The sequence below is a fragment of the Canis lupus genome, chromosome 32 (genome assembly GCF_011100685.1).
Source record: "Canis lupus familiaris isolate Mischka breed German Shepherd chromosome 32, alternate assembly UU_Cfam_GSD_1.0, whole genome shotgun sequence".
NCBI lineage: Eukaryota > Metazoa > Chordata > Mammalia > Carnivora > Canidae > Canis > Canis lupus.
The window spans coordinates 25967306-25991219 of record NC_049253.1 but is presented as its reverse complement, the minus strand read 5'-3'; the positions used below and the strand labels follow the sequence as shown (position 1 = coordinate 25991219).

The 23914-nt window shown below is 34.8% G+C and overlaps 1 protein-coding gene across 4 annotated transcripts in view; it reads left to right on the top strand.

The window, feature by feature from the left end:
• Positions 1–23914, top strand: part of CCSER1 (coiled-coil serine rich protein 1) — a 1364327-nt gene that overhangs the window by 608167 nt on the left and 732246 nt on the right. For 3 of the 4 annotated variants that reach the window (XM_038582134.1, XM_038582135.1, XM_038582136.1), the window contains exon 8: positions 23466–23549. In XM_038582134.1, the coding sequence (XP_038438062.1) occupies positions 23466–23549 (84 nt within the window). Of the gene's footprint in view, positions 1–10911; positions 11001–23465; positions 23550–23914 lie in introns of those variants that run through there. The other variant, XM_038582137.1, reaches the window with a different exon arrangement.

Sequence of the window (23914 nt, the reverse complement as noted above, 5' to 3'; positions counted from 1 at the left end):
CTTGTAGTTTCTAAGACCCAAGGGTTATTCTACTGAACAGAAAATGTAGCATGTCTTATTAAGAGAAGTGAATTTCTTGAAAGTTATCTCAAAGATAATAGGAAATTAAGAATTTTAGGAAAAATTTCATAGTTCTAGTTGACTTTCTTTTGAACAAAAAGGCCCTTTTGAAGAAGACTTGCTCTGGTTAGTAGATCTAATTAGTCATATCTCTAAGAGCTAGCTCTACCTGGAATAAACTTTGGCAATATACTTTAATGTTAGTAGGAAATATGACTCATCATAGCATCCAACATTTATGAAATGCTTAATACTAATATTTATTGAGTGCTTAGAAGTCAGGCTGTCCTTCTAAATGATTTACATGTATTAACACATATTAGTCTTCATCACTCATTTAAATGTTTACAACAACTATATAAATTAAACAGCAATATCTTCTCATTTTTCATGTGAGGAAACTAAAGTACTTGGATATTAAGAAATTTCAGAAAGGTCAAAAACTGCCAGGTGGGTGAAAACATAGAGGTTTGGAGAGAAAGACCTCTATGACTCTTCCCATGTACCTTTCCATCTGGCTGTTCCTGAGTTATACCCTTTTTTTTTTTTTTTTTTTTAAAGATTTTATTTATTTATTCATGATAGTCACAGAGAGAGAGAGAGAGAGAGAGAGAGGCAGAGACACAGCAGAGGGAGAAGCAGGCTCCATGCACCGGGAGCCCGACGTGGGATTCGATCCCGGGCCTCCAGGATCGCGCCCTGGGCCAAAGGCAGGCGCCAAACCGCTGCGCCACCCAGGGATCCCGTTTTATAATAAACTAGTAATCTAGTTTGCACAGTTTTTCCTGTGCCCCTTGTTTGATGATGAGCGTTGCATTGATAGAGGGTGAATGCAGTTGATTCAGAACTTGAGAAGAATGTTAAAAACAAAGCCTGAAGACTCTTTCAGTTGGAAAAGCTATAGGGAATCCCATATTCCCTTTAAGCAAATTTAGGACACATAACAAATATATTTTATAAAAGATTAAACCAAGAAGGCCTTGATATAAGGCCTACTTAAATTCTACTTATTATTCATCCAGCTTAATGGCTATTTGTGTGAATTTTTAAAAGACTTGATTAATCTGGTAGCAAGTTATTTTTTGAAGTTGAGAACAAAAATGTCCCATTGCCAGAATTTCCTGAACACCCTTTCCAAGAACATCTTAAACAACTTTACAAAATAACACCCATCAAAGATACTAGGAATCTGTGAGTGGCATTCCCCATACCTGACCTTCAGAAATAATACAAATCAAATTCTGATCATTATCTTAGTCATCTCAATGGGCATGAAGGTCTTGGAAGTCTGTTATCAGAACTTAAATGTCTGTGTAAATACTTTTGTTAGTGGGCAGAAGGAAAGGGCCTGAGGTTTTATGTTTTTTTATCATTAGTGCGGACTTGACTGAGGGGAAGGATTATTACATCGTGAAGATATTATTTTGCACATATTTCAGTACATTCAGCAGTTACGTGTGGAAGGACCTTAAGAATGAGTTTTTCAAGAATGCAAGGATTTAAATGCTGTGCATTTAGGTTTAGAGATAAAGACAGGCCATGAGCTATACTTCTAAGAGTGCAAGAATATTGCATTATTATCACCTAGAAGTAGTGCTCACAGCTGAATATTTATTTACTGGAAGAATTTAGACCTGACTTAATAGAGATGGTTTTGGATCAACTCAGACCAGAAAATGTGTGGGTTGCAATAGTTTCCAAGGGAAAACTGATCACACAGATCACACAGTTTTGTGTAGAACCCAGTACAAGCAAGAAGATGTATCAGATGAAAAGGCAAAATGCTGACCTGAATGGGAAATTAAAACTTCCAATGAAAATGAATTTATTCCTACAAATTTTGAGATTTTTATTATTAGGAAAAGAAGCAGCACCATATTCTTCGTTTAATAAGGATACAGGGGGATCCCTGGGTGGCTCAGTGGTTTAGTGCCTGCCTTTGGCCCAGGGTGCGACCCTGGAGTCCCGGGATCGAGTCCTATGTCGGGCTCCCAGCATGGAGCCTGCTTCTCCCTCCTCCTGTGTCTCTGCCTCTTTCTCTATGTCTATCATAAATAAATAAATAAATCTTTAAAAAAAAAAAAAGGATACAGCTATGAGCAAACACTGGTTCAAACAAGGTGGTAAGTTTTTCTTGCAAGAAGTTTGTCTCCACTTTGAATTTTTCAGCCCATTTGCTTATGTGGAACCCTTGTACCATATTGTAGCCTGTTTGTACCTTGAGCTCCTCAAAGATGTTGCAATGAATATGTATATGCAGCAGAGCCAGCAGGCTTGAGCTATGACCTCTAAGATACCATCTACAGGATGTATCTCTCAGTGAAAGGTTACAATGACAAGCAACTGATTTTGCTAAAGAAGATTATTGAGAAGGTGGCTGGCCACCTTTGAGATTGATGAAAGTACGTTTGAGATTATCAAAGAGGCAAATATATGCTCATACATTGGAAAATGTATGAATGGATTAATTAATCAGTAAATCTCTGGCAAAACAGACAACTTAAAAATTGCATCTACACATAATCTGTTGGACTGTAAGACCTCACTTCCAGCACTTCCTACCCTCTCCCTTATTGAGTTTTCTCCTGATTATTTGACATTATTTCTATTATTCATCTTGGATAATTTGGAACCAGGACAGTTGCTTTGATATCAGAATGTATAAGTTCAAATGAAAACTCCATTACTTATTTTTGTCCACTGCTTAAGTGTGTGACATTGAAAGATGTATTTAAGCCTCTCTGAGTTTCAGTTTTCTTATCTCTTCAACATAGAAATTAATATCTACTCATCAGAATTACTGTACTAGCTAAATTAAGTGTGTTTAAAACACCTAAGATTGTTTGGCATATTGTAGATATTACATAGCATTTTGAAATGTCAAGACATAGGACCCAAACAGGCCAAATACTATTGCAGGGTAGTTCTAGAAGACTGAATATATTATTTACACATTTAAAGCATTAGTTTTTCAATGGTTAATCACAAAATACAAGTTCCTAACTTGGAGTTATTGTAAAGGTCACATAAAACAATGTATCCAGAATGCCTGACATACAATTAAAACAAAATAAATGTTAACTGCTTCTTTTAGTAATAATTCTCCTTTCCTTTAAATGTTTTCTTATTCCGTTGGTTTAATATCTTGGGGGGAGAAAAGGAAGACAATCTACTGTTTCATGGTTGAATACGTTTATTAGACTATTTTCTTAGAGTTTTCTATAAAATATAAGCATCATTTTTTCCCTAATAACAATATAACTCATATTATCTTGAACACTGTGCTGCTTAAAGTTACTACTGTAGGAAGTAGAAAATTTAGGTCTAACAAAAGTTAATTTGTTGAATCTGTATTTTACAGGCCACTGGCAATTGGAAGACTATGATAGGGAGAAGATGTATATTGTATCTCTGTATTCATAAGTTCCTGAATAGAAAGAAACACAATTCAAGCATTTGAAAAATACATTGGAGAAGATTAGTTTGAAAGTAGGATGTGCATGAGTGAATGGATATATGTATCTCATGTTGGATGATTGTAAGCCTTGCTGTAAAAATATCTAAGGAGCCAAGTTTATTGTAATCAAATTCTCCATTAAAGGCCAGTATATTATTAGAAATACATTATTGTAGAAAAATAAATGAAACCAACACTAAACAAATTAAAAAACAAACCTATCATTTTATTTCCATAACCAACACCCCAGAGATTGTACTTTGTTTCTGATATTCTGTCTTACATTCGGGGAGGGAACACTCTTCCTGAAAGGAAACCAGTGAACTTCATGTGGGTTACCACATATAAGCTAGAGGGAGCTCTGAATTCCTCAAGATTCCTACTCTTTGGTATAAGATTAGAAGTTCTTGGTTGACTTTTGAAAACTCTTAAACCACAGTGCCTTAAATTTACAATTATGTATTTTTAAATCAGATGCATTATACCTGGTACAAGCTATTTCAGACAGTAGTTGAGCATTTTCTTAGAAGACTTGGGACAAAATTTGTAATTCAGGTCTACTACCAGCAACTCAGAAATGCTATTATCTCTTTCCTCTAGCAATGTAGTAGCTTCCTAACTGTCATCCTCACTTCTTCTCTACAATTTTATCCTCTCTTTATTTCCTCATTCTTCCAGCTTTATGCAAATATCCCTACTAAATGTTATATCCCTACTAAAAACCCTTGCCCTTGAAATAAAGTCTGAAAACCTTCATTCCCCTTGTTCTTAATATAAAGTATAAGAAGCACACATGATTTGGCTGATTTGACAGCATTATCAAGTGCCATTCTGTCCCTTTGTATTTCATACTCATCTATACTAGGTATCTTTTATGTCCTTGAACTTTCTGTGTTTCTTTTTATCCTGTCAAGGTATGTTTTATTTTTCTTTTCCCATAGCAAAATTATAATCATCCTTCAGATCTCATCTTAAGCATTACTTAATCAGAAAAGACTAAAGTGGGTTTCTCTAGAACCTAGTAGTTCTTTTCCATAACATTATCATACTTTATAATTCTGTTCCTTGCACTAAAAGGCATGGGCATTCTTTTTCCATCTTGTTGGCTGCTGTATTCTCAGATCCTTGTCAAATTGTTAGCATTTAATAGTCTCTTATTTCTAAATACCCTACTGAATAAAAGATATTTAGAGTAATGAGATATGGGATCCCTGGGTGGGTCAGCGGTTTGGCTCTGCCTTCAGCCTGGGGCAAGATCCTGGAGTCCCAGGATCGAGTCCCACACCAGGCTCCCTGCATGGAGCCTGCTTCTCCCTCTGCCTCCGCCCCACCCCCTCCGCCATGAATAGATAGATAAAATCTTTAAAAAATAAAAAATAAATTAATTAATGAGTTATAAGAATGCAAACTGATGCCAGAGTCTTCCTATGGGTTAGGCATATAGCCTGACAATGTCAAATTCTTACCTCATTGATTTTCTCCCCATGCAGACAGTCTTCCTTAGTATAGAACCTACCAGCCAAAAAAAAAACAAAAAAAGCAACCTGATACTCCCCTGAAGCCTTGGCTTGGTTGTGTGGCCAGAGGAAAAATTATGCCTTTGATTAAAATGATACTTGTGAGGGAAAAATATGCTTCCCACTATTAAATCCAGCTGACTGAGAGCACATTTTTTGGATTTGTATTGCCCTGCCTACAGCTGCAAAGGGTCAAACCCAAGAACTAGTACCTACCCTTTGAGAATGAGTGAAACTAACATAGAGAGTATCATGGTCTTTGATTATGTTACTATGCTGCTGAATTAACTGAGCCTGGAATCACCTGTCCCTGGTTATCTTGTTTATGAGATAATACATATCTTTTCTGTTTAAGCTACTTTTAAAAGGCTCTCTTTTATTACTCTTTAAAGCACCCTAATTGATAAAGATGCCCTCAGGACATGAGTTTCCCTGAGTCCCTCTTAGGTAGTTAATCATTGTCTTCTGTTGGGATTGGGAAGTCTATGTTGTCTACTACTCAGGGAGGACAAGCCTCTCTAATCTTTGTTTTTTTCCAAAAGGGGCAGGTCAGGAATCCCAAAAAGGAAGGCCAAACCTCACTATCCTTTTGTGATTCCCATCTAAATGATCTCTGAAAATATTTCAGGTTCATTAATGATTCTCAAAATAAGCAAAATCCTGAGATAGTAGAAGTACAAATATAGTCATTTGTTTTTATTGTACTTGGAGGCTACATGCTTTAGGGAAATCTGAAAACTTTACATGACTAATGCCAAATGGATACCAGGAGTTAAGGAGGCCCATATTATCCACCAGGACTTTATTTATTCAAAAGTTGAAAATGGGAGCCCATAGAGGAAGCACTTTTTCCATCCACTTAGCTGCCATCTGAAAGGACAAGTGTCAAAAGACAGTAGGCTTCTACAAGTTGATATTCATTCCAGTGATTCTCCTAGAGTAGTATTAAACTTCTGGAGGCTCTGGAAGCAAGACTAATGATCAGGAAGTTTCCTTGCACAGAACTACTCATTTTTTACTTTGTTAACATACCTTAAAAAATAACCTAAATCCACTGATTTCTAAATATGTATGATCTTCAAGAAATCTTGAACTCTTGGAATCTAGAATAGAGTATTTTTTAAAAAATATTTTATTTATTTATTCACGAGAGACACAGGCAGAGGGAGAAAGCAGGCTCCATGCAGGGAGCCCAATGTGGGTCTTGTTCCTGGGCTGGGATCACGCCCTGAGCCAAAGGGAGAGCTCTGCTGCTGAGCCACCCAGGCGTCCTGAGAGAATATTTCTTATAACAGTTTATTATCTATAGAACCAGAAATTGACCTCAACTCAGAAATTAGTCATTCAGCAAACATGCAGTCTCTAAACCTCCTTTGTAAATGTATGTGTGACTGTGGAATCTTGGCTACCAGGGTTTCTCTGAGCTACTCTGGTCTCCTTTAAAATTTAGTAATACCACCTAATTCATAAGTCTTCTGTAAAATCACATCTAATGAAATGATGGAGATATTACCCATGAAACTAAGTAGGCAGTCTTCCCTTACTTTAGCAGAAGTTAAATTTGGAAGATTTTTTCTGTAAAATATGGAATATTAAAATTAGGGGAGGCTGGGTGGCTCAGTCCGTTATCATCTGCCTCCAGCTCAAGTCAAGATCTCAGGATCCTGGGATCGAGCCCCACATCCAGCTCTCTGCTCAGTGGGGAGTCTGCTTCTCTCTCTCACTCTCCCTCTGTCCTCTCTCTCTCGTCTCCAATAAATAAGTAAAATCTTTTTAAAAATAAAATAAAATTAGTTAAACTGTTTGATTTCCTTATGAGGCTAAAAACAAGAGGTTTTGCAGAATTTTTTCTGCTCTCATTAAAAAAATATCTTTACATGTATTGGGCAATCTTGGCTTTAGCCAAGACTAAAAATGACTGCACTTAGTTTTCTATACTATTGTCTGTAAGTATGAAATCATGAGTTTTGTTATTGAAATATTTGACAGTGTTTTGTTTTAGCTCTTTTGATAACTTTTATGTTTGCCTTGAGCAAGCCACTTATTTTTTCTATTTCTATTTTCTATTTCAATTTACTTATGAAGCATAGAGTAATGATTGTGATGTACCTTACAAAAAACTTAAAATCATATTGAAGAGAATGGTGAAAACCAAAACAATGTGTTAAATGCCGGATATGGCAACAAAAATAAGAGAAAGAACATTTCTATTATAAAGCATTCTCCTTGATGGCTTTAACGCTGCGAACGGCAGTAAAATTATTTCCTGATAAATACTTTCTTGATCATATGGCATGAATTGTCCAGGAATATGTATATATATATATTCCAGGAATTGTCCAGGAATATGTGTATATATATATATATGTATCTCCAGAGTACTGATTATATAGCACATTTCCTGTCCTGCCTTCATTAAATTGGTAATTAGAGTACCACCAGGAGACAGCTACTTGCATCATTAATGCAATATATTTGTGGGCAAAATATCTTTTCTTAAGGAATTTCTGGACTAATCTAAGGAAAAAAATCAATTTTAACTTCAAGTTTCAGCCTAATTTTTTTTTCTACTAAAGCATTAACGGTGCATAGGATAGTAGATAATTTGCCCATCTATCCATTCATTTCATTGATATTTACTGAACTCTTCCTCTGTGAAAGCTACTGGACTAGATGATTTGTGATGTGCAAAGATAAAATATGGTTTCTAGCCTCAAAGAGATTATATGTAATAAGGAAATAAATATACATAAATGACTCAATTAAGGTTCTCTCCTTTAGTGTTGAAACAAAGGCAAGGAGAGCAATTCTGAGACATATAAAGGATTCTAACCAGGTAGAAAGGTCTGAATTAGGCAGTGGTTATGGGAATTGAAGAAAGGGAATGAGTTAAAGGAATTTTCAAGTCAGAAAAGGGATCATTTGTTAGTTGGTTTTAGAAAGTAAGAATATAAATCACTGATAGGGACTTGTGGTTTCAGTTACAACAGATAAGGAGCTTGGAAGGCATCACTTCTCTTTTTTGCAACAACAACACAAGCTGAACAAACTGAAAATCAACAACTTTTCTTGGACTTAGCAAAGAAATAAGGCCACAGAACAAATTAACACCACAAATATAGAGAATCACTACCAAAATCAATTTACATGGAACAGAGGCCACTAAAGCTCTACACAGGTAGGAACACTTAAATGGTAATTTTGATGAATTACTGGAAGCTATGTGTAGACTAGTTTGACAATATGAAACTCCTGGGGGTCACATTTTTAAGAGAGAGCACACCCCTGAATGTCTCTTACCTTTCAAATTCCCACTGGGTTCTCATGGTGAAGAACCAATATAAACTCCCGTTGTGTTTTGGCATAGAGGCAGAAAACGAACTCTTTGAAATATGCCCAGTGCATTTTCCATAACAAAGGCCTGCTCTCTAAACAAAAAACTTTATGCACCTAGGAGAGGGAAGGGCACTTAACCAATTCTAGCTCTCTCTATCCTTCCTATCTTGCCTGAGAAGGGAGAATAAAGTTAAGAAAGCCTTGTGAAGGTCACAGTCATCCCAGAGACACAGGCCTGCTAAAAGACTGATATTTAATCATAAGATTATAGAATATCCTCCAACTCCTTACAATTACATCAACAATGTTCCAGGGTACACTGGATTATAGCTGAAAGAACACAAGACACAGACTCTATAAGGAGGTCTTAGAGTAGACAGCAGAGGAGACAAAAGAAAGGATAGTTAAGCAATCTGAGGCCTCTGGGACCTACAGCTAGATCAAACATTAAACACAGCCCAACTTTTAGCAAAACTAACAAAAACTCACACTATTTATTTCAGTTATTATTACTCGATACATCACCTCCAGCTTTCTTTTTTTTAACGATTTTATTTATTTATTTATTTATTTATTTATTTATTTATTTATTTATGAGAGACAGAGACAGAGAGAGGCAGAGACACAGGCAGAGGGAGAAGCAGGCTCTGTTCAGGGAGCCTGACATGAGACTTGATCCCGGGACTCCAGGATCACAACCTGGGCTGAAGGCAGCACTAAACCACTAAGCCATGTGGGCTGCCCCACCTCCAGCTTTCTAACAAATTACGAGATATGCTGAAAGGCAAGAAAAAAAGATAAGAAAAAGTAAGCAACAGAACTAAATTCATATAAACACAGATTTTAAAATTATCACACAGGAAATTAAAAATAATTCTAGTTAGTATATTAAGGGATTTAATGGGAAAAATAAACAACATGCAACGATAAATGGGCAATGTAAGCAGAGAAATGGATACTCTAAGAAAATGAAATGCTAGAAATTGACATAAATGAAAAACTCCTTTGACTGGCTCATTAGTAAATTAGACACTGCCAAGGAAGGAATTCCTGAGCTTGAAGATAGGTCAAATGAATCACAAATCAAGAAGGGAATAGAAACAAAATAGCAATATCTAAGAACTCTGTGCATAACTGGAGTACTAGAAGCTTGACATGTGCATAATTGAAGTACTAGAAGAAGAGAGAATGGAGCAGAAGAGATGTTTAAATTGTGGCCAAAACCTTTTTTCAAAATGAATGAATCTATCAAACCACAGATTCGTGGAACTCTGAGAATTTCAAGCAAGAAGTATAAAAACTCTGCACTTATACACACCATTTTGAAGCTGCAGACAGCCAAAAATAGAGAGATCTTGAAAAACACCAGAGAAAGAAAATATCTTACCAAGAGAGAAAAAGAGAGAGAATTACAACGGATATCTCACCAGAAACCATGCCAGCAAGATATGGAGTGAAATACTTAAGTGATAAAAGAAGTCAAGAATGAATCAAGTTTCTTGATCAAGTTATAGGAGAAGTGATGCTATTAATTGAGACCAGGATTATAGGAGAAATTATATGTTGCCCTCTGGGATGAAGATTTTAGATGTGAAAGTTTGAGTCAGACACACCTGGAACAGAACAAGGGGCAAATCTCCAGAAAATAGTTAGAAATTTGGCACAAGATTTCAGAAGACTGGGGAGGAGAGAAAGGAGATTGATAATAAATCCGGAACCATTAGTTTGTAGGTAATTGCTAATACAGTAAGTTGTTGAGGTAAAACATTTAAGGGGAAATGGGTGAGGTCTTCAGATAGAAACCTGGAAAGTATGAACTTTTAAAGAACAAAGTGAAATGAAATCTATTAAGGAGTTCGAAAAGTAGCTGAGGAGAAAATGTGCAGAAGTCCAATAAAAGGAAGAAATATTTTTTAAAAGGGATTTTTGTATTGCCAAATCTAAAGCTTAGATCAGGCTGAGGACTAAAAAAAAATGTTTTTACTTACCACTGATGAGAGCACTTTTAATTAAGTTACTGCAGTGGAAACCAGTTTTCAGAGGCAAGAAGCTTGGACAATTATTTATTTATGGCTAAATTGCAAATGAGGGTATGGATTCTATAGTGTAGTTGCTCTTCCAGAAATCTCTTAATCAAAAGAAGAGAAAGTCAGAAAGACAAATTTTTTGTTTATTGTTATGTTTGTCTTAGGAAAGTAGAAACTTAATCCAGTTTAAGGACTAAACCAGAACTAATAGAGAAACTATAAGCTAAAAGTTACTACACTTTAGAGGGCTTCTTTCTTCTACCAGTATTGTGAATATTAGTGAATAAATTTGTAACCTTTCCCATACTACTCACGATTTTATATAAAACTAATTGAGTAATTCATGGAAAACTTATCCTTTCCTCCGTCATCCTAGGTAATGGAAAGTGTTTGCTATGTAGGGCCAATGCATGGAACACTGATTATAAGAAGCAAAATTATACCTGTTGTCATAAATGCATATGTTTGTTTTACATATTCTAATAATCATCCTTTTTCAACTGATTTTCAATAGCACTGTGTTCCAAAGAGTGAGATTAGAAAAATGAAAAAAAGATGGAATTCCAACTCACACCTGCAATTGAGTCTCATAAACCTCACAAGGTAAACTGGGGGAGGAAAAGACTGTAAATCTTTTAAATACTCCCTAGATGATTTAGGTAAAGTCTTCCTTCACCCATTGTTGAAAACTACCTATCTAGTTAGTTTGCTACCCATGTACTTTGCTATTGGCTTCCTTTAAAACATAGCTTTTCTTTTCTTTCTGTTTCTTGCCTTTTTCTTTTCTTTTCCGTTCTTTTCTTTTCTTCTTATTATGTTATGATCCTGTGACTTGACTGCCTCTCTTCTTATGACATTAGGCATTGCCCAGCTGGATAAAATTAAAGTAGCAATAGAAGAACAGAAATCATTTAAATCCATAGTTAAAGTGAACAGAAAGGTCTACTATTTTCAAGATAATATAATACCATTAAAGTGCAAATCTCTCAATGTGACAGGTTCAGAATAAAGACTTCATGAATTACAACTACAATTTCTGTGTTCAAGCAAAATAACTTGACAATTATTGACAGAAATAAGGTACCATTCACCTTTAAATATATTGCTTTCTAAATAAATCCCAGTCCGATGCCATTTAAAACTGTATGTTCAAGTTGTATACTTCCATAAGTTGCCATTTATTTTCTTTACAATCTTACCATTTTAATAGATTTACAATAACATCTCTTTGAATAGTTCTTGTATACTTTCTTAAGTTTAATTAACAAAACACTTACTGCTTTCTTCTGTATAAAGAGTACTTCATATCAAAAGGATTCAAAGACACCATTCTTTCCCTGCAGGTGCTTATAATTTATTCTTTTTACTCCATGTTTTTAGTGTCTAGTAAACATTCACAGAGCTTTAATTTTGTGGTGCTGGAGGAGGGTATTTATGTAATTTTTAAAGTTGCCTTTTCTCTATTCATTAAAAATAATTTGGGTGTGGGGGGTCCTTTTATGGCTCAGAATAACTGTCTGCCTTGGCTCAGGCTCAGGTCTTGAGTCTGGGATCCAGTCCCATTGTAGGACTCCCTGCTCAGCGGGGAGTCAGCTTCTTCCTCTCCCTCTGGCTCTCCCCTTTGCTCATGCATTCTCTCTCAAATAAATTTTTTTTAAAGTCTAAAAAAAATAATAATTTAGCTCTTTACTTAAGTTCTTTTTCTCTTTACCCTCTGATGGCGGAGTTCCTTATCAGACACATTCTCAAGAGTTCTTATGATTCAGAATCAGAAGGGAAGTTGGGCTGGAAGAAGGACACGTGGTACCTAAGTAAGTTCTGTAGGACACTTAGGAGAACTGCTGAAGTGTCTTTGGGAAACTGATAGAAGAGAATAGTATAATAATAAAAGTTATTGTTGTGAACTATGTGTTCTAGTAATTATGTTCAAGATATGTGAATGAAGATCTCTCATTGTTTTGGATTTCTTTTTTTGGTCCTGGAATATTTTCACTTGAATAGACTTATTCTGAGGGTATACCATATGTGCCATAGATTCAGCAGGTTACATGATTGCTAAATACTTTTGAATAAATATTTAGATTTAATTTAAAACTAGGTTTAAGTTTAAAGGTGTATTTTTCATGTTACCATATAGACTCTGTAATTAGCCTTTCTCAAAGTGGCATATTTTGTTGGATAGATTTACCATCATTTAATAACAATCCTTTAATTACTGCATACTTGTGGTTCTTTTGATATTTTGACCTTATAATAATGGATATCTATGGTATGGCCACTAATTGTCAATCATCAGAGGTTTTCTATTCTCCTTTCTTTTCTTTTCTTTTCTCTTCTTTTTTTCTTTCCTTTTCTTTTTCTTTTCAACCAGCAACACTCAGATAGAATGAGGATGGGGTATGAGTATCAGGGCATTTATTTACACACACCCCATGCCTAAAGGTAACATTATTCTTACTACATTTTTATATTATATGAAAAGGAATTTGAACAGTGATATCTCTGTTAATTTCACATACTGATTAGTGGTCAAAGTAAATTTGACTTTGATGAGACTAACTTGTCTAAAACATTTTGATCATTTTGATCTGTGTCAAGTTACGAAAATGTGGTGGTGCTCCCTAATTGTGTGGTGGTGGCTGCCCTCGAATTCTGCACAAAAGTCCACAACAGTGAGCCCCAGTGTTCACTTAAATGATTGAGTGTGACTGAAGGCAAAACTACTGCTACAGATACAGACTTAGGTAGATATCTACACCCCTTACTTGTTCAAGAATCAAGTAGTGACTAAATAGGCAGATAAGAGTGTTTTATGTTAAGAGCCTGAAGAAATAAAAAAACTATATATATATATATATAGTATATAGTTTTATTAGATATGCTAATAACCCCTCATTTTATTAATATTATCCCATGTTAGAAGTAAGAATCAGCATTTGGAGAACTTTAAAGGTAAGAGACATGGTAGAGAAAGATCATGGTTTATGTACTCTCTTTTTTTCTATCCTTTTCTACTTCTTTCTATTTTCTCATTTATTAATTATTGCAAAATTATATATAAACTCAATTACTTATATATAATCTGTAAGAAGGTGTAGCAATTGAAAACTACATCTACGTGTTGGTTTCCTAAGGATACTATAATAAAGTACCACCAACCATGTAGCTTAAGCAACAGAAATATATTGTCTCAGTTCTGAAAGCTCAATTCTGAGATTAAAGTGTCAGCAAGACTGTGCTCCCTTTGAAGATACTAGGGAAGGATTTGCCCCAGGTCTCTCAGCTAGCTTCTGGTAGTCTCTTGGTTTGTGACAACACACACTCCAATCTTCACATGGTATTTTCCTCATGTACATTTCTCTGTGTCCAAATTTATCCTTTTTATAGGCATCAGTCATATTGAAGTAAGGGCTTACTCTATTCTAATATACTCTCATTTTAACCAATTACATCTGCAATGACTCCATTTCCAAACAAGGTCATGTTCTGAGGTTCTAGGGGTTACCACTTCAGCATATGAATTTTGAGGGAACATATTCAATCCTTAGTAGACTATTACATAGATAAAGTTGTTTAGAAGGAGGATCCTTTATCATTGAAACACTATCAACAGAAGATTATTTCATTTCCTTGTGTTCATGGATACTTCTCTGCCTACTTGAAACTCATACCTCCCCCCATGTAGTGAATCTCATCTCTTAACACTTGAAGGATTTCCTTCCCTTAATTATTTGTTCTTCCCCTGTATTTCTAACTTCTCCCTCCTTGTTTGGAAATGGAGTCAACAAAAAATGAGCGGCACTTGCATTTACCCCATACATCTTCCAGACAACTTCGTGTCATCCTTGACCCTTTCCTCTCTCATCTTTGCCTCCCATGCTGCCCATATCTGGTAGAGCCCACCTTCTAAATAGCTTTGCAAAACTATTCCCACAGCCCTGTCTTAGTTTAACTACTAGATCATTAAACCAGCCTCCTATCTCTTTGTCTTTTGGTCTTTGTCCCATTTAGCCTGTCCTCCATATCCTACCCAGAGTAAACTGTGTAAATTTAAATCTGATCATACTCTTCCATGGATTAAAATTCTTTATTGATACATCAAAGCCTTCTGAATAAAACAACTTATTATTGTGGCACAAATGATTTTCATGATTTGGTTCTGAATTGTGTCTTCTTGCCAGTGTATACCTCTCCATACCATTACACTAAAATATTTGTTCCCTGAGCTCTTACAATGGTTTCCTTTACTTCAGAAATTCTCATCATCCTATATTTGCTTGGAAAATGCTTCCCCTTCTTTATTTACTAATTCTTCTGACCATTGAGATTCTGGTTAGATACTACTTTCTCAAAAAAATTTTCTCTAATTCTATGACCTTAGTCTCTGTATTTGTATATGTATTTGTATTTGTGTATGCAACTTGGTGACTTAAAAAAAAAAAAAAACACTTATAAGTCTTTTATCAGAGTCTCACAAAGCTGAAATTAAGGTACCATCCAGTTGTCCTCATCAGGAGCTTCAGAGAGTCTTTCCAGCCCATCCCTTATTTTGGAAGAATTCACTTCCTTGGCACTGAAGATTTGAGGTCCCATTTCCTTGTTCTTCTTATGATATCCCATCTCACACAGCCCTTTCAACACTTAAAATATCAGTAGTGAGTCAAGTTCTTACCACACTTGGAATATACCTGACTTCTGCCTCATGTGTCTAGATTAGGCCCACCCAGATCATCACCCTATTTTAAGGTCAGCTGTACTGTAGAACATAATATAACCACCGGAGTGATATCATGTTCATAGATTCTGGAGATGAGGGCAGGACAAATTTGGGATTGCTGTTTTAGACATTCTGCCTATCATACCTAATTGTGGTTGTTTCTTTTATATATATGTGAGTAAATCATTGTGGGAAAAATACATACCATGATCCCCATTTTATAAGGGAAATTGAAGACTCTCCAAAAGTAGTGCAGACTACTAGTGAGATTCACTGGTTTTGTGTTAATGCAGACTTGGGTTTATATAGTCATTGTTTTTTTTTAGTTTTTTTGGTGTAAGAAAGTTGTTAAAACATTAAAAAATGTAGTTAATACCACGCTCCTGGCAAAAATGTGAATATCCACTGACAATGCATGAAAAACATTTATTATTTCAGAATTTCAATAAATTGTACTTTTATTATCAGTAATTGATTTGTGCAAGGTCACAACATTCAGATGCAATCTTGTCTCTCGAAGGAAAGATAGCAATAGGTAACAAGAAAAACATTGCTAAAACATTTGTAGGGTTTTCTCCTTTATTAGGTAATAGCTTTTAGGATAGTTTAGTGTTTTAATGATAATCTAAAACTTCTCAGCACTTTTCAATTTATAGAATCTTTAAGCCAAACATTTTGTTTTATATGGAAGTTAATTATATAGCGAGGCACAGTATTCAGGCATTTGCTACATAAGCAGCCATTCAAAAGTATATCTATTTCATAAGTTGAAAAGGCTACTTATTCCAAATTCATGTATATGCCATCTTAAAAGACTCCTGCTTTACAACGTACATATAATGAGTATTTGAAGACACCACTATGTATGTCGTTGCTATCCATTAGTGCTCTAAAAAAGAACAAAGCATGACCTTTTTGCATTTCCTTACTGTCTAATACGGGTTTATGTTTTGTAGCTGTGATCTGTAGCATCAGCTAATATTCATTGCTTTTTTGCAGCTTAATTTTGTGACCTCTCAGACTGCCTGAAACCAGTGCTTAAATTGAGTCACATTATCCACAATTCCTTTGTAGTGCAGTGTTGAACTTTTTGCTTTTTTTTCCTCCCCAGAATTCTACAATTAGTCTTGAATCCCTGAAAAACCACCCTAAAGCATTATTTAATCTGTTCTTCATTATTGTCACAATTCAACACCCTATAAAACAGGATGCTGCATATCTTTTTTTAGGATCTACTAAATTAGGGATATCTTTCCTCTCTAGTTTTTACTCTATTAACGTATAAAACTAGAATGCTTTTATTCTCCCTTTACTATGCAAAAGATGCATATGTATTGCCAACCAGTGCCCAATATTATTCATACTGCCCTCCTGTCTGTCTGAAGGCAGCATAAATGTCCAAGGCCCAAGAGCTGACCCAACTCCCTTGTCCCAGGGGAATGGCAGAAGGTGCCCACTACCTACCTGTAGCCAGACCTTCCAGCACTATTTTTTTATGATATTTAAAAATGTTTGGATAGAGAGGCAACACGTTGACACTCAGATGAAATGTAGATCTCTCTTACTTAAATCTCCCAGTGAGACACAGCTGCCAAGCAGGGCCATGCGGGAAGTTGCTCTCAGGCTACAGAGTTTACAGCAAACTCCAGCTCTAGGGGTAATTTATGTATGGCAAACTGCATGAGATTAGCTAGATTTCCAAGGTTCCCTAGGGGTTGGTTAAATTGAATAATTTCAAGAGCTCTGGGTCAGAGAGGAGCTGACCCTAGTTGCCTGGTACCTTTTTGGTAGGGCTGGTACATAATGGCCCTAAAATTTGAGGGCCCAATAAGGGAAGTATTTGGAATGTGGATTTAACTAGTTGTTCAAGAAGGAGATCTAACTGGCTTCTAACCAAGGCCTCAAAACTGGGTCAGGATAGCATTTTAAATAAAATGAAAATAAAACGACTGTGTCACATACTTCTGGGTATGGAATGGGATGTGTTCATTGTCTTTGGTTACTTTTCCTTCTCAAAAACTAAACTTGTAGTTATGTTCAAACATAATTCTCTTACTTCATTCAGGATGTTAAAGGATAAAAGGCCCTCTATTTCTTATTTAAAGCATGAAAAGCAAGAGGTGCCTGGCTGGCTCATTTGGTGGAACATGCAACTCTTGATCTCAAGGTCATGAGTTTGAGCCTCAAACTGGGCATGAAGCCTACTTTAAAAATAATAATTATAAAAGTGAAACGTGAGAAGCAAGCAAGCATGACTTCATAACAGAAATGAATGTTTAACAGGGTATTTGTAACTATTTCATTTTTCTTTCTTATAAAATCTATGTTGTGGGAAGAGTCACAATCACTTACTTATTTTAAAAATACAGGTATCATATGACAATTATGTCCGTCTTCTGTGAAGAAAAAAAAAAGTGCTGGTATCAGAGAATTTTAAGATCTCTTAAGGATAATTTTTCCCCAAGAATTTTGTATCAAGCAAGTTTAATGGGACAATATAAATTAATACTACTTTATTACTTGTTAATTGTCTTTGCTCAGAAGCTCATTGTTGATTAGTTTATAAGACATTTATATCTTAAGTGGAGTTCATAATGATTTTGATGAAACCAAAGGATTTAGGAGATCAGAAAACTAATTTGTCATGCTTACGAACTCATTCTATGACCCTGGAAACTTATTTTTCATCCTTATGCCTACAGAATACAGTAATTTTAAGAAGGCTTTGGAAAATAAAATAAAATTTTTAAATTTTACTTTTAACCAGCACCCTTCAAAAAATACTGGATGAAGCAAATAACAGAATAGTAATAACTTTGAGTAAATATTTTTATAAGGATTATGACTTAGATTAACATATTCTGTTCACTTACTGTATAGAAAAAAATAAGATAAAGTACATTAAAAGAGTTATGCAACACAAGTTTTTTTATTAATGTAATTAATTTATTTACTTTGATAAATGTAAGAGCTTCTAACAACTTAGTAATGACAAACCCATAGTCTCATGGAACGGTTTTAAAATCCTAGCAGAGGGATCCCTGGGTGGCGCAGCGGTTTGGCGCCTGCCTTTGGCCCAGGGCGCGATCCTGGAGACCCGGGATCGAATCCCACATCGGGCTCCCTGTGCATGGAGCCTGCTTCTCCCTCTGCCTGTGTCTCTGCGCCTCTCTCTCTCTGTGACTATCATAAATAAATAAAAATTAAAAAAAAAAAATAAAAAAAAAATAAAAAAAAAAAAAATAAAATAAAATAAAATCCTAGCAGAAAAAAAAAAAAATCCTAGCAGATTTCTCAGTGAAGTTAATGTCCTTAACAATCCCAAATATGTAGGAATACAACAAATTTTGTTGAGAGATTAATGAAAACAACCTAAATGTCTTAGTATTATTATTAATGGTATCCTTTTGTTTGACCTTTGCTACTCTTGCCTTTTCTGCTTCATTTTTATGCCTAAAGCCCTTACTTATTCAGCAATGTACCATTTTTCCCAGTAACTGGTCAGGAAATACTCTGATAGCAAAAAGAAATTCTGCACATAATATTTGTTTTACAAATTATAAAGCCCCCTATACAAATATTAGGTATTGTTATCATTATCTTTTGAGTGGTAAAATCAGTAAGAAGTCTTAATATTTCTTAAGAGTAACACTTGCAAATGAAAAGATTATGCTGATATCCAAAGTCTCTTTGATTGCTTGAAAATACAGCCAATATACCACTGTGCCAAGTTTAATTCAATGTAGAAAGAAAAGTTTTCATCATGTGGCATTATTAATGTTGAAACGATTTATAATTTTTCAATTATTTTAAACTAAATAATTAGAATGATGTTTTCATTGACTTCATTTTCAATATTAGAAAAGCAATTTCTCTTATGCTCCTGTTCAGATGACTATATGCCCATAGAGCTTTACTTCTCTAGCTACTCAGGTATTGCAGATAGCATACTACTCTAAAGCTCAGTTAACATAAGAATCATATGAGGTCAGTTATTTAGGGTGAGCTGCAAAACGCACTGTCAATTATCATACATTTCTGTGTTTTCTAATCTCTGCCCTGCTGTTCTCTCCTACCATATTCCTGTTTCTTTCTTTTCTTTTTCCACTTGTTCATAATATTCTGTTCTTGTTTTGTCTGATAGAGTTGTTTCTTTTATTTTTTTTAAATCTTGTAAACTCTTGTTTACAAGAATGAGAAAATAACTTATAAATCATAAAGTAAAGCCCTCCAGAGAGAAAACCTGAGGTCTATCAATAGAGTCATGGTGATTCAATACCAATTTTGATATATGTTTGTAACTAGTAGTCCAGAATTATGGTAATAATTTTACCTGCAGAATTATGTAGAAGTATGTGAGTTAGAAATTACATGATTTTTATTTAAAATAAAAAATTTTAGCATAAAATTTATTTTAGCATAAGATCATTTTAAAAATGATTTATAGATTCTACTTGCCTTTTTTGGCACTTGATTTCTGTTTATATAAAAGTCTGAAACAATGAGTTGGTTCTAATTCTAGGCAAAAATGAATTATAGAATATATGGGACTGAAGTCAGCTAACTGAATTTGGAACAAATTACCCAAGTATCTGGGTATCTGGCTCTAACTTTCCAAATTTATCAAATAACAGTACAAGAATAAGATAATTTGTAAGCTATTTTTATATCTGTTTGTCTGATTCTCTAGTAATTTATGCAATAAGGACATAAATCTTCCTTTCTTGCATGAAATCAGCTATTTGAAAAGTGCACTATTTAAACTATAACTTAAATCACATATGTCATAAATTAAATCACAAAATATTTTATTTCAAAACTAGCTGCATACATTTTATGTAACTATAATGAGTCATAATTTATACTAATTCTAATTCTAATAATTTGGAGTTTGTCCACATGTGCTACAGTGTCTAAAAAGTCATCCCCCAAATCAGTGGCTTAAAATAAGAATTTTATTTGTTCACAATTTTGCAGGTCAGGAATTTGGGAATAATTCAAGTTAGGCAGTTAAGGTGAAGTATCGGTGTGGGCTTCTATCACCTAAAAGTTCCACTGGGCTAGATCTGTGAGATGGCTCACTGTCATGGCTGGCAATTAAAGCCAGGTATCCTTTCACAGCACTTAGGGGGCTGTCAAAAGAAGTGCAAGTGGTTTTACTTTTCAGCTTGCCTGTGGGGTTCCTTCTGCAAGGAATAACCTGAGAAAGGAGCATTCTTTATATATATATATATTATATATATATATATAATATATATATATAAATTTATTTTTTATTGGTGTTCAATTTGCCAACATATAGAATAACACTCAGTGCTCATCCCGTCAAGTGCCCACCTCAGTGCCTGTCACTCAGTCACCCCCACCCCCCGCCCACCTCCCCTTCCACCACCCCTAGTTCGTTTCCCAGAGTTAGGAGTCTTTCATGTTCTGTCTCCCTTTCTGATATTTCCACTCATTTTTTTCTACTTTCCGAAAGGAGCATTCTAAGAGACCAGTTGTGGAAGCTGAAAGGCCTTTTCTTATCCAGTCCTGGAAGTCATGTAGAGTTAATTCCATGATATCCTATTGGTCAAACAATAAAACCAGACTAGATCCAAGGAGAGAGCATTGGCCTCCATCTTTCAGTAGAAATAGTAGCAAGAGATTTGTAGCCATCTTTAATCTACCCCATATGAGTTCCATATTTATAAATAATTACTGAGTTTAGAAATAATAGAATTTAATTTAAAAAATAGAATTGAATTTAAGTCCTAAAATTAATTGTGCTTGAATGAGAAAAAGAAGATGTAATTATTAAAGTATATGGTTTCCTATTAATGAACAATATACATGTAAATAAGCACAAGATTAGTCTGACTCTTGGTTTCAGCTCAGGTCATAATCTCAGGGTCATGAGATTGAGCCCGGCATCAGGCTCTGCAGTGAACAGAGAGTTTGCTTAAGGCTCTCTCCCTCTGCCCCTCCCCACCTCACTCTCTCTCTCTCTAAAATAAACAAATAAATCTTTAAGCACAAGCTTAAATTGGTTACATTAGCCTACAGGTTAATGGAATAATCTTATTTGAAAAATCAAGACTATTAAAATCCGGTTAATTCTACACATCAATATGATTTCTAATTCAAGAGATCATCCTGCCAAATACATCCTAGAAATTTGCCCACATAGTAAACATATTGAGAGAATATTGCTATTAGTTTTCAGCTAAGAATGTTGTTCAAGGGATCTTATTTTGTGTTAGACAAATATTTCTCTGAATATCGACACATGTATATATAACAACTAAAAATGAAACTCTAGATAACTAAAATTCATTTGCATAGTCATTCATAGAGGCTTTTATAAAAAATTGGCTTCTGATAACGTATGATAAATATTTAATGGGTTAGTTTATAAGTAAATGCAAATGATATATTATCACCTATCCAATTTAAAACTATGAGATTATGAACTTCTTGAAAAAGATCCTCAGGAACAAAATCAGAGAAACGTATGAAGTGGGCATATTTTTTGGCAAACCAAATGTTTTTAATAGTTCCTATTAGTCATAATATGATGAATCTTCCATTTTGAATTAATCGACAATTTTTTTTAAGATTTTATTTATTTATTCATGAGAGACATAGAAAGAGAGGCAAGAGACACAGGCAGAGGAAGAAGCAGGCTCCATGCAGGGAGCCCGATGTGGGACTCGATCCCAGGACTCCAGGATCACGCCTTGGGCTAAAGGCAGAAGCTCAACTGCTGAGCCATCCAAGGCGTGATTCTGGATCATCATAATCCTAATCATCATAATCCTAATGATTATATTGCTTACCTGGTAATCTTGTGGGTTTGAGCTCCTGCACATCAGTTACAGTGTTTGATGCTAATAGCCTATCTGCTGAAGTGGAGGGGGTAAAAAAGAAGTCCACTGAGGCTGGAGAACAAACAACAACAAACACTTGAAATATTAATACTGCATCAAACGATGTACGATTTAGGTGCTATGGAACATGCCCTTACTCTCAGGGATATCTTACTCAGCCAACAAGGGCACTGTGGGTAGAAGACCATAATCCAGGCCTGTATATGTGTAAAGCAAGGATATATAAAACATCTTGTGTTTCAGTTTTATAGGAATGAGCAAAGGTTGTAAAAAAGTTGAAAATGAAATATGTAGCAGATAATGAAAGGGGCTATATTCTATGCTGAAGAGTATTGCCATCTGTATTTTCCTGAAAGAGGTGATTAGCTGTTAAATAAGAAGAGATGTAATTTATTCCTAATAGGAACATACCTCTGGCAGATAGGGAATATGACAGAGAGAAAACTAGTTTAGAAACTTAACTGCATTAAGCCAGGAAAGAAGCAATGAATACTTAGAGTTAAGTTAATGAGGATGGAGAGAAGGAGTCCAAGAAATATCAAGGAAATAGAAATGAGAGAGTTTGGTATCAGATTTGATTCAGAGTGAATTAAAAAACCTGAGAGTACAGGATGGCTTCCTACTTATTTTAGGAAATAGGAAGATGTGAGAAGTAGAAGTGAATTTTTCAGGTAGAGGGAAATGAATGAGATGAAGGTTGCCCTGGAGTGTAAATAGGACAATGTGAGTATACACTTAATAAGTAGCTTTATTTATGAGTTGAAGCTTGGAATACAGATGAGTCTAGATCAAGGATTTGTACCTGAGAGTTACCAGCATACAGTAATATAGGCCCTAGACATGCATGAATTGTGTACACAGAGGCTGTGGCTGAGTGTACTTGCTGAGAAGATTAAATGGCCAAAGATAAAGCTATAGTGAAAGGAACAAGTATTAAAGAGACATAATTAAAGACAAAGACTGTATCATGGTAATTGGTTTGGGAATTAATATTTAATTATAGCAAGGGAACAAATGGTAGGTAAAATTATCTCTTTTAAACTTAGCCATTTGTCTACTCACTATGTATGCACAAGAACAGGAGGAAAGAATTTAGGATAATTCACTAGTTCTGTTGTGGACAACAAAATGGACAAACATATCAAAAGAAAATGATTGATTAAAAAAACATATGGGCATTAAGGAGGGCACATGATATGATGAGCACTGGGTGTTATACTATATGTCCGCAAATTGAATTTAAATTAAAAAATATTAAAATAAAAATATATATGTGTATATTATATAAAATAACATCTTTGGATACATTAGCTTGTTTATTTTGAAACTTAGAATATATTATGAAAAATATCACACTGAAGAGAAAATTTCAGTTTCATTAATCCTATGCAATTATCTCCCACTGTGAGAAGCTGACTTTCCTTATCTGGAGCAAAGTGAAAGGACTAAGCCTATTATGCTGTCTCTTTGATGTTTTTATAGGATATAATGAAAGATGAATGCTCACTGCTGAAGCTGCAGCTGAAAGAACGGGATGAACTCATTTCCCAACTTCAGGAAGAGCTGGTAAGTGATAAAAATACTTGGCCCACAAGTATACTTTCCTTGCAAGGTTATTTGCTGTAAACCCTCCAACAACTTCTTTGTTGAATGTAATATTATTTATAAATTGATAGTGCTTCAATTGGATTCATTATTAATTTTATAGTCCTATAGTAATGGTGATTTGAAAATCTGAAAAATAAAATGGTCTATAATCTATATTGAACTTTGTATAATTCTAGAAACAGATTATTAAACCAAGGTTACATGTTCTAGTTGTATCTATCAAAAATTGTAAGGCAAAAATAAATAAATACAATAAATTAATTAATTTAAAAAATTGTAGGGCAGCCCGGGTGGCTCAGCAGCTCAGCACCGCCTTTGGTCCA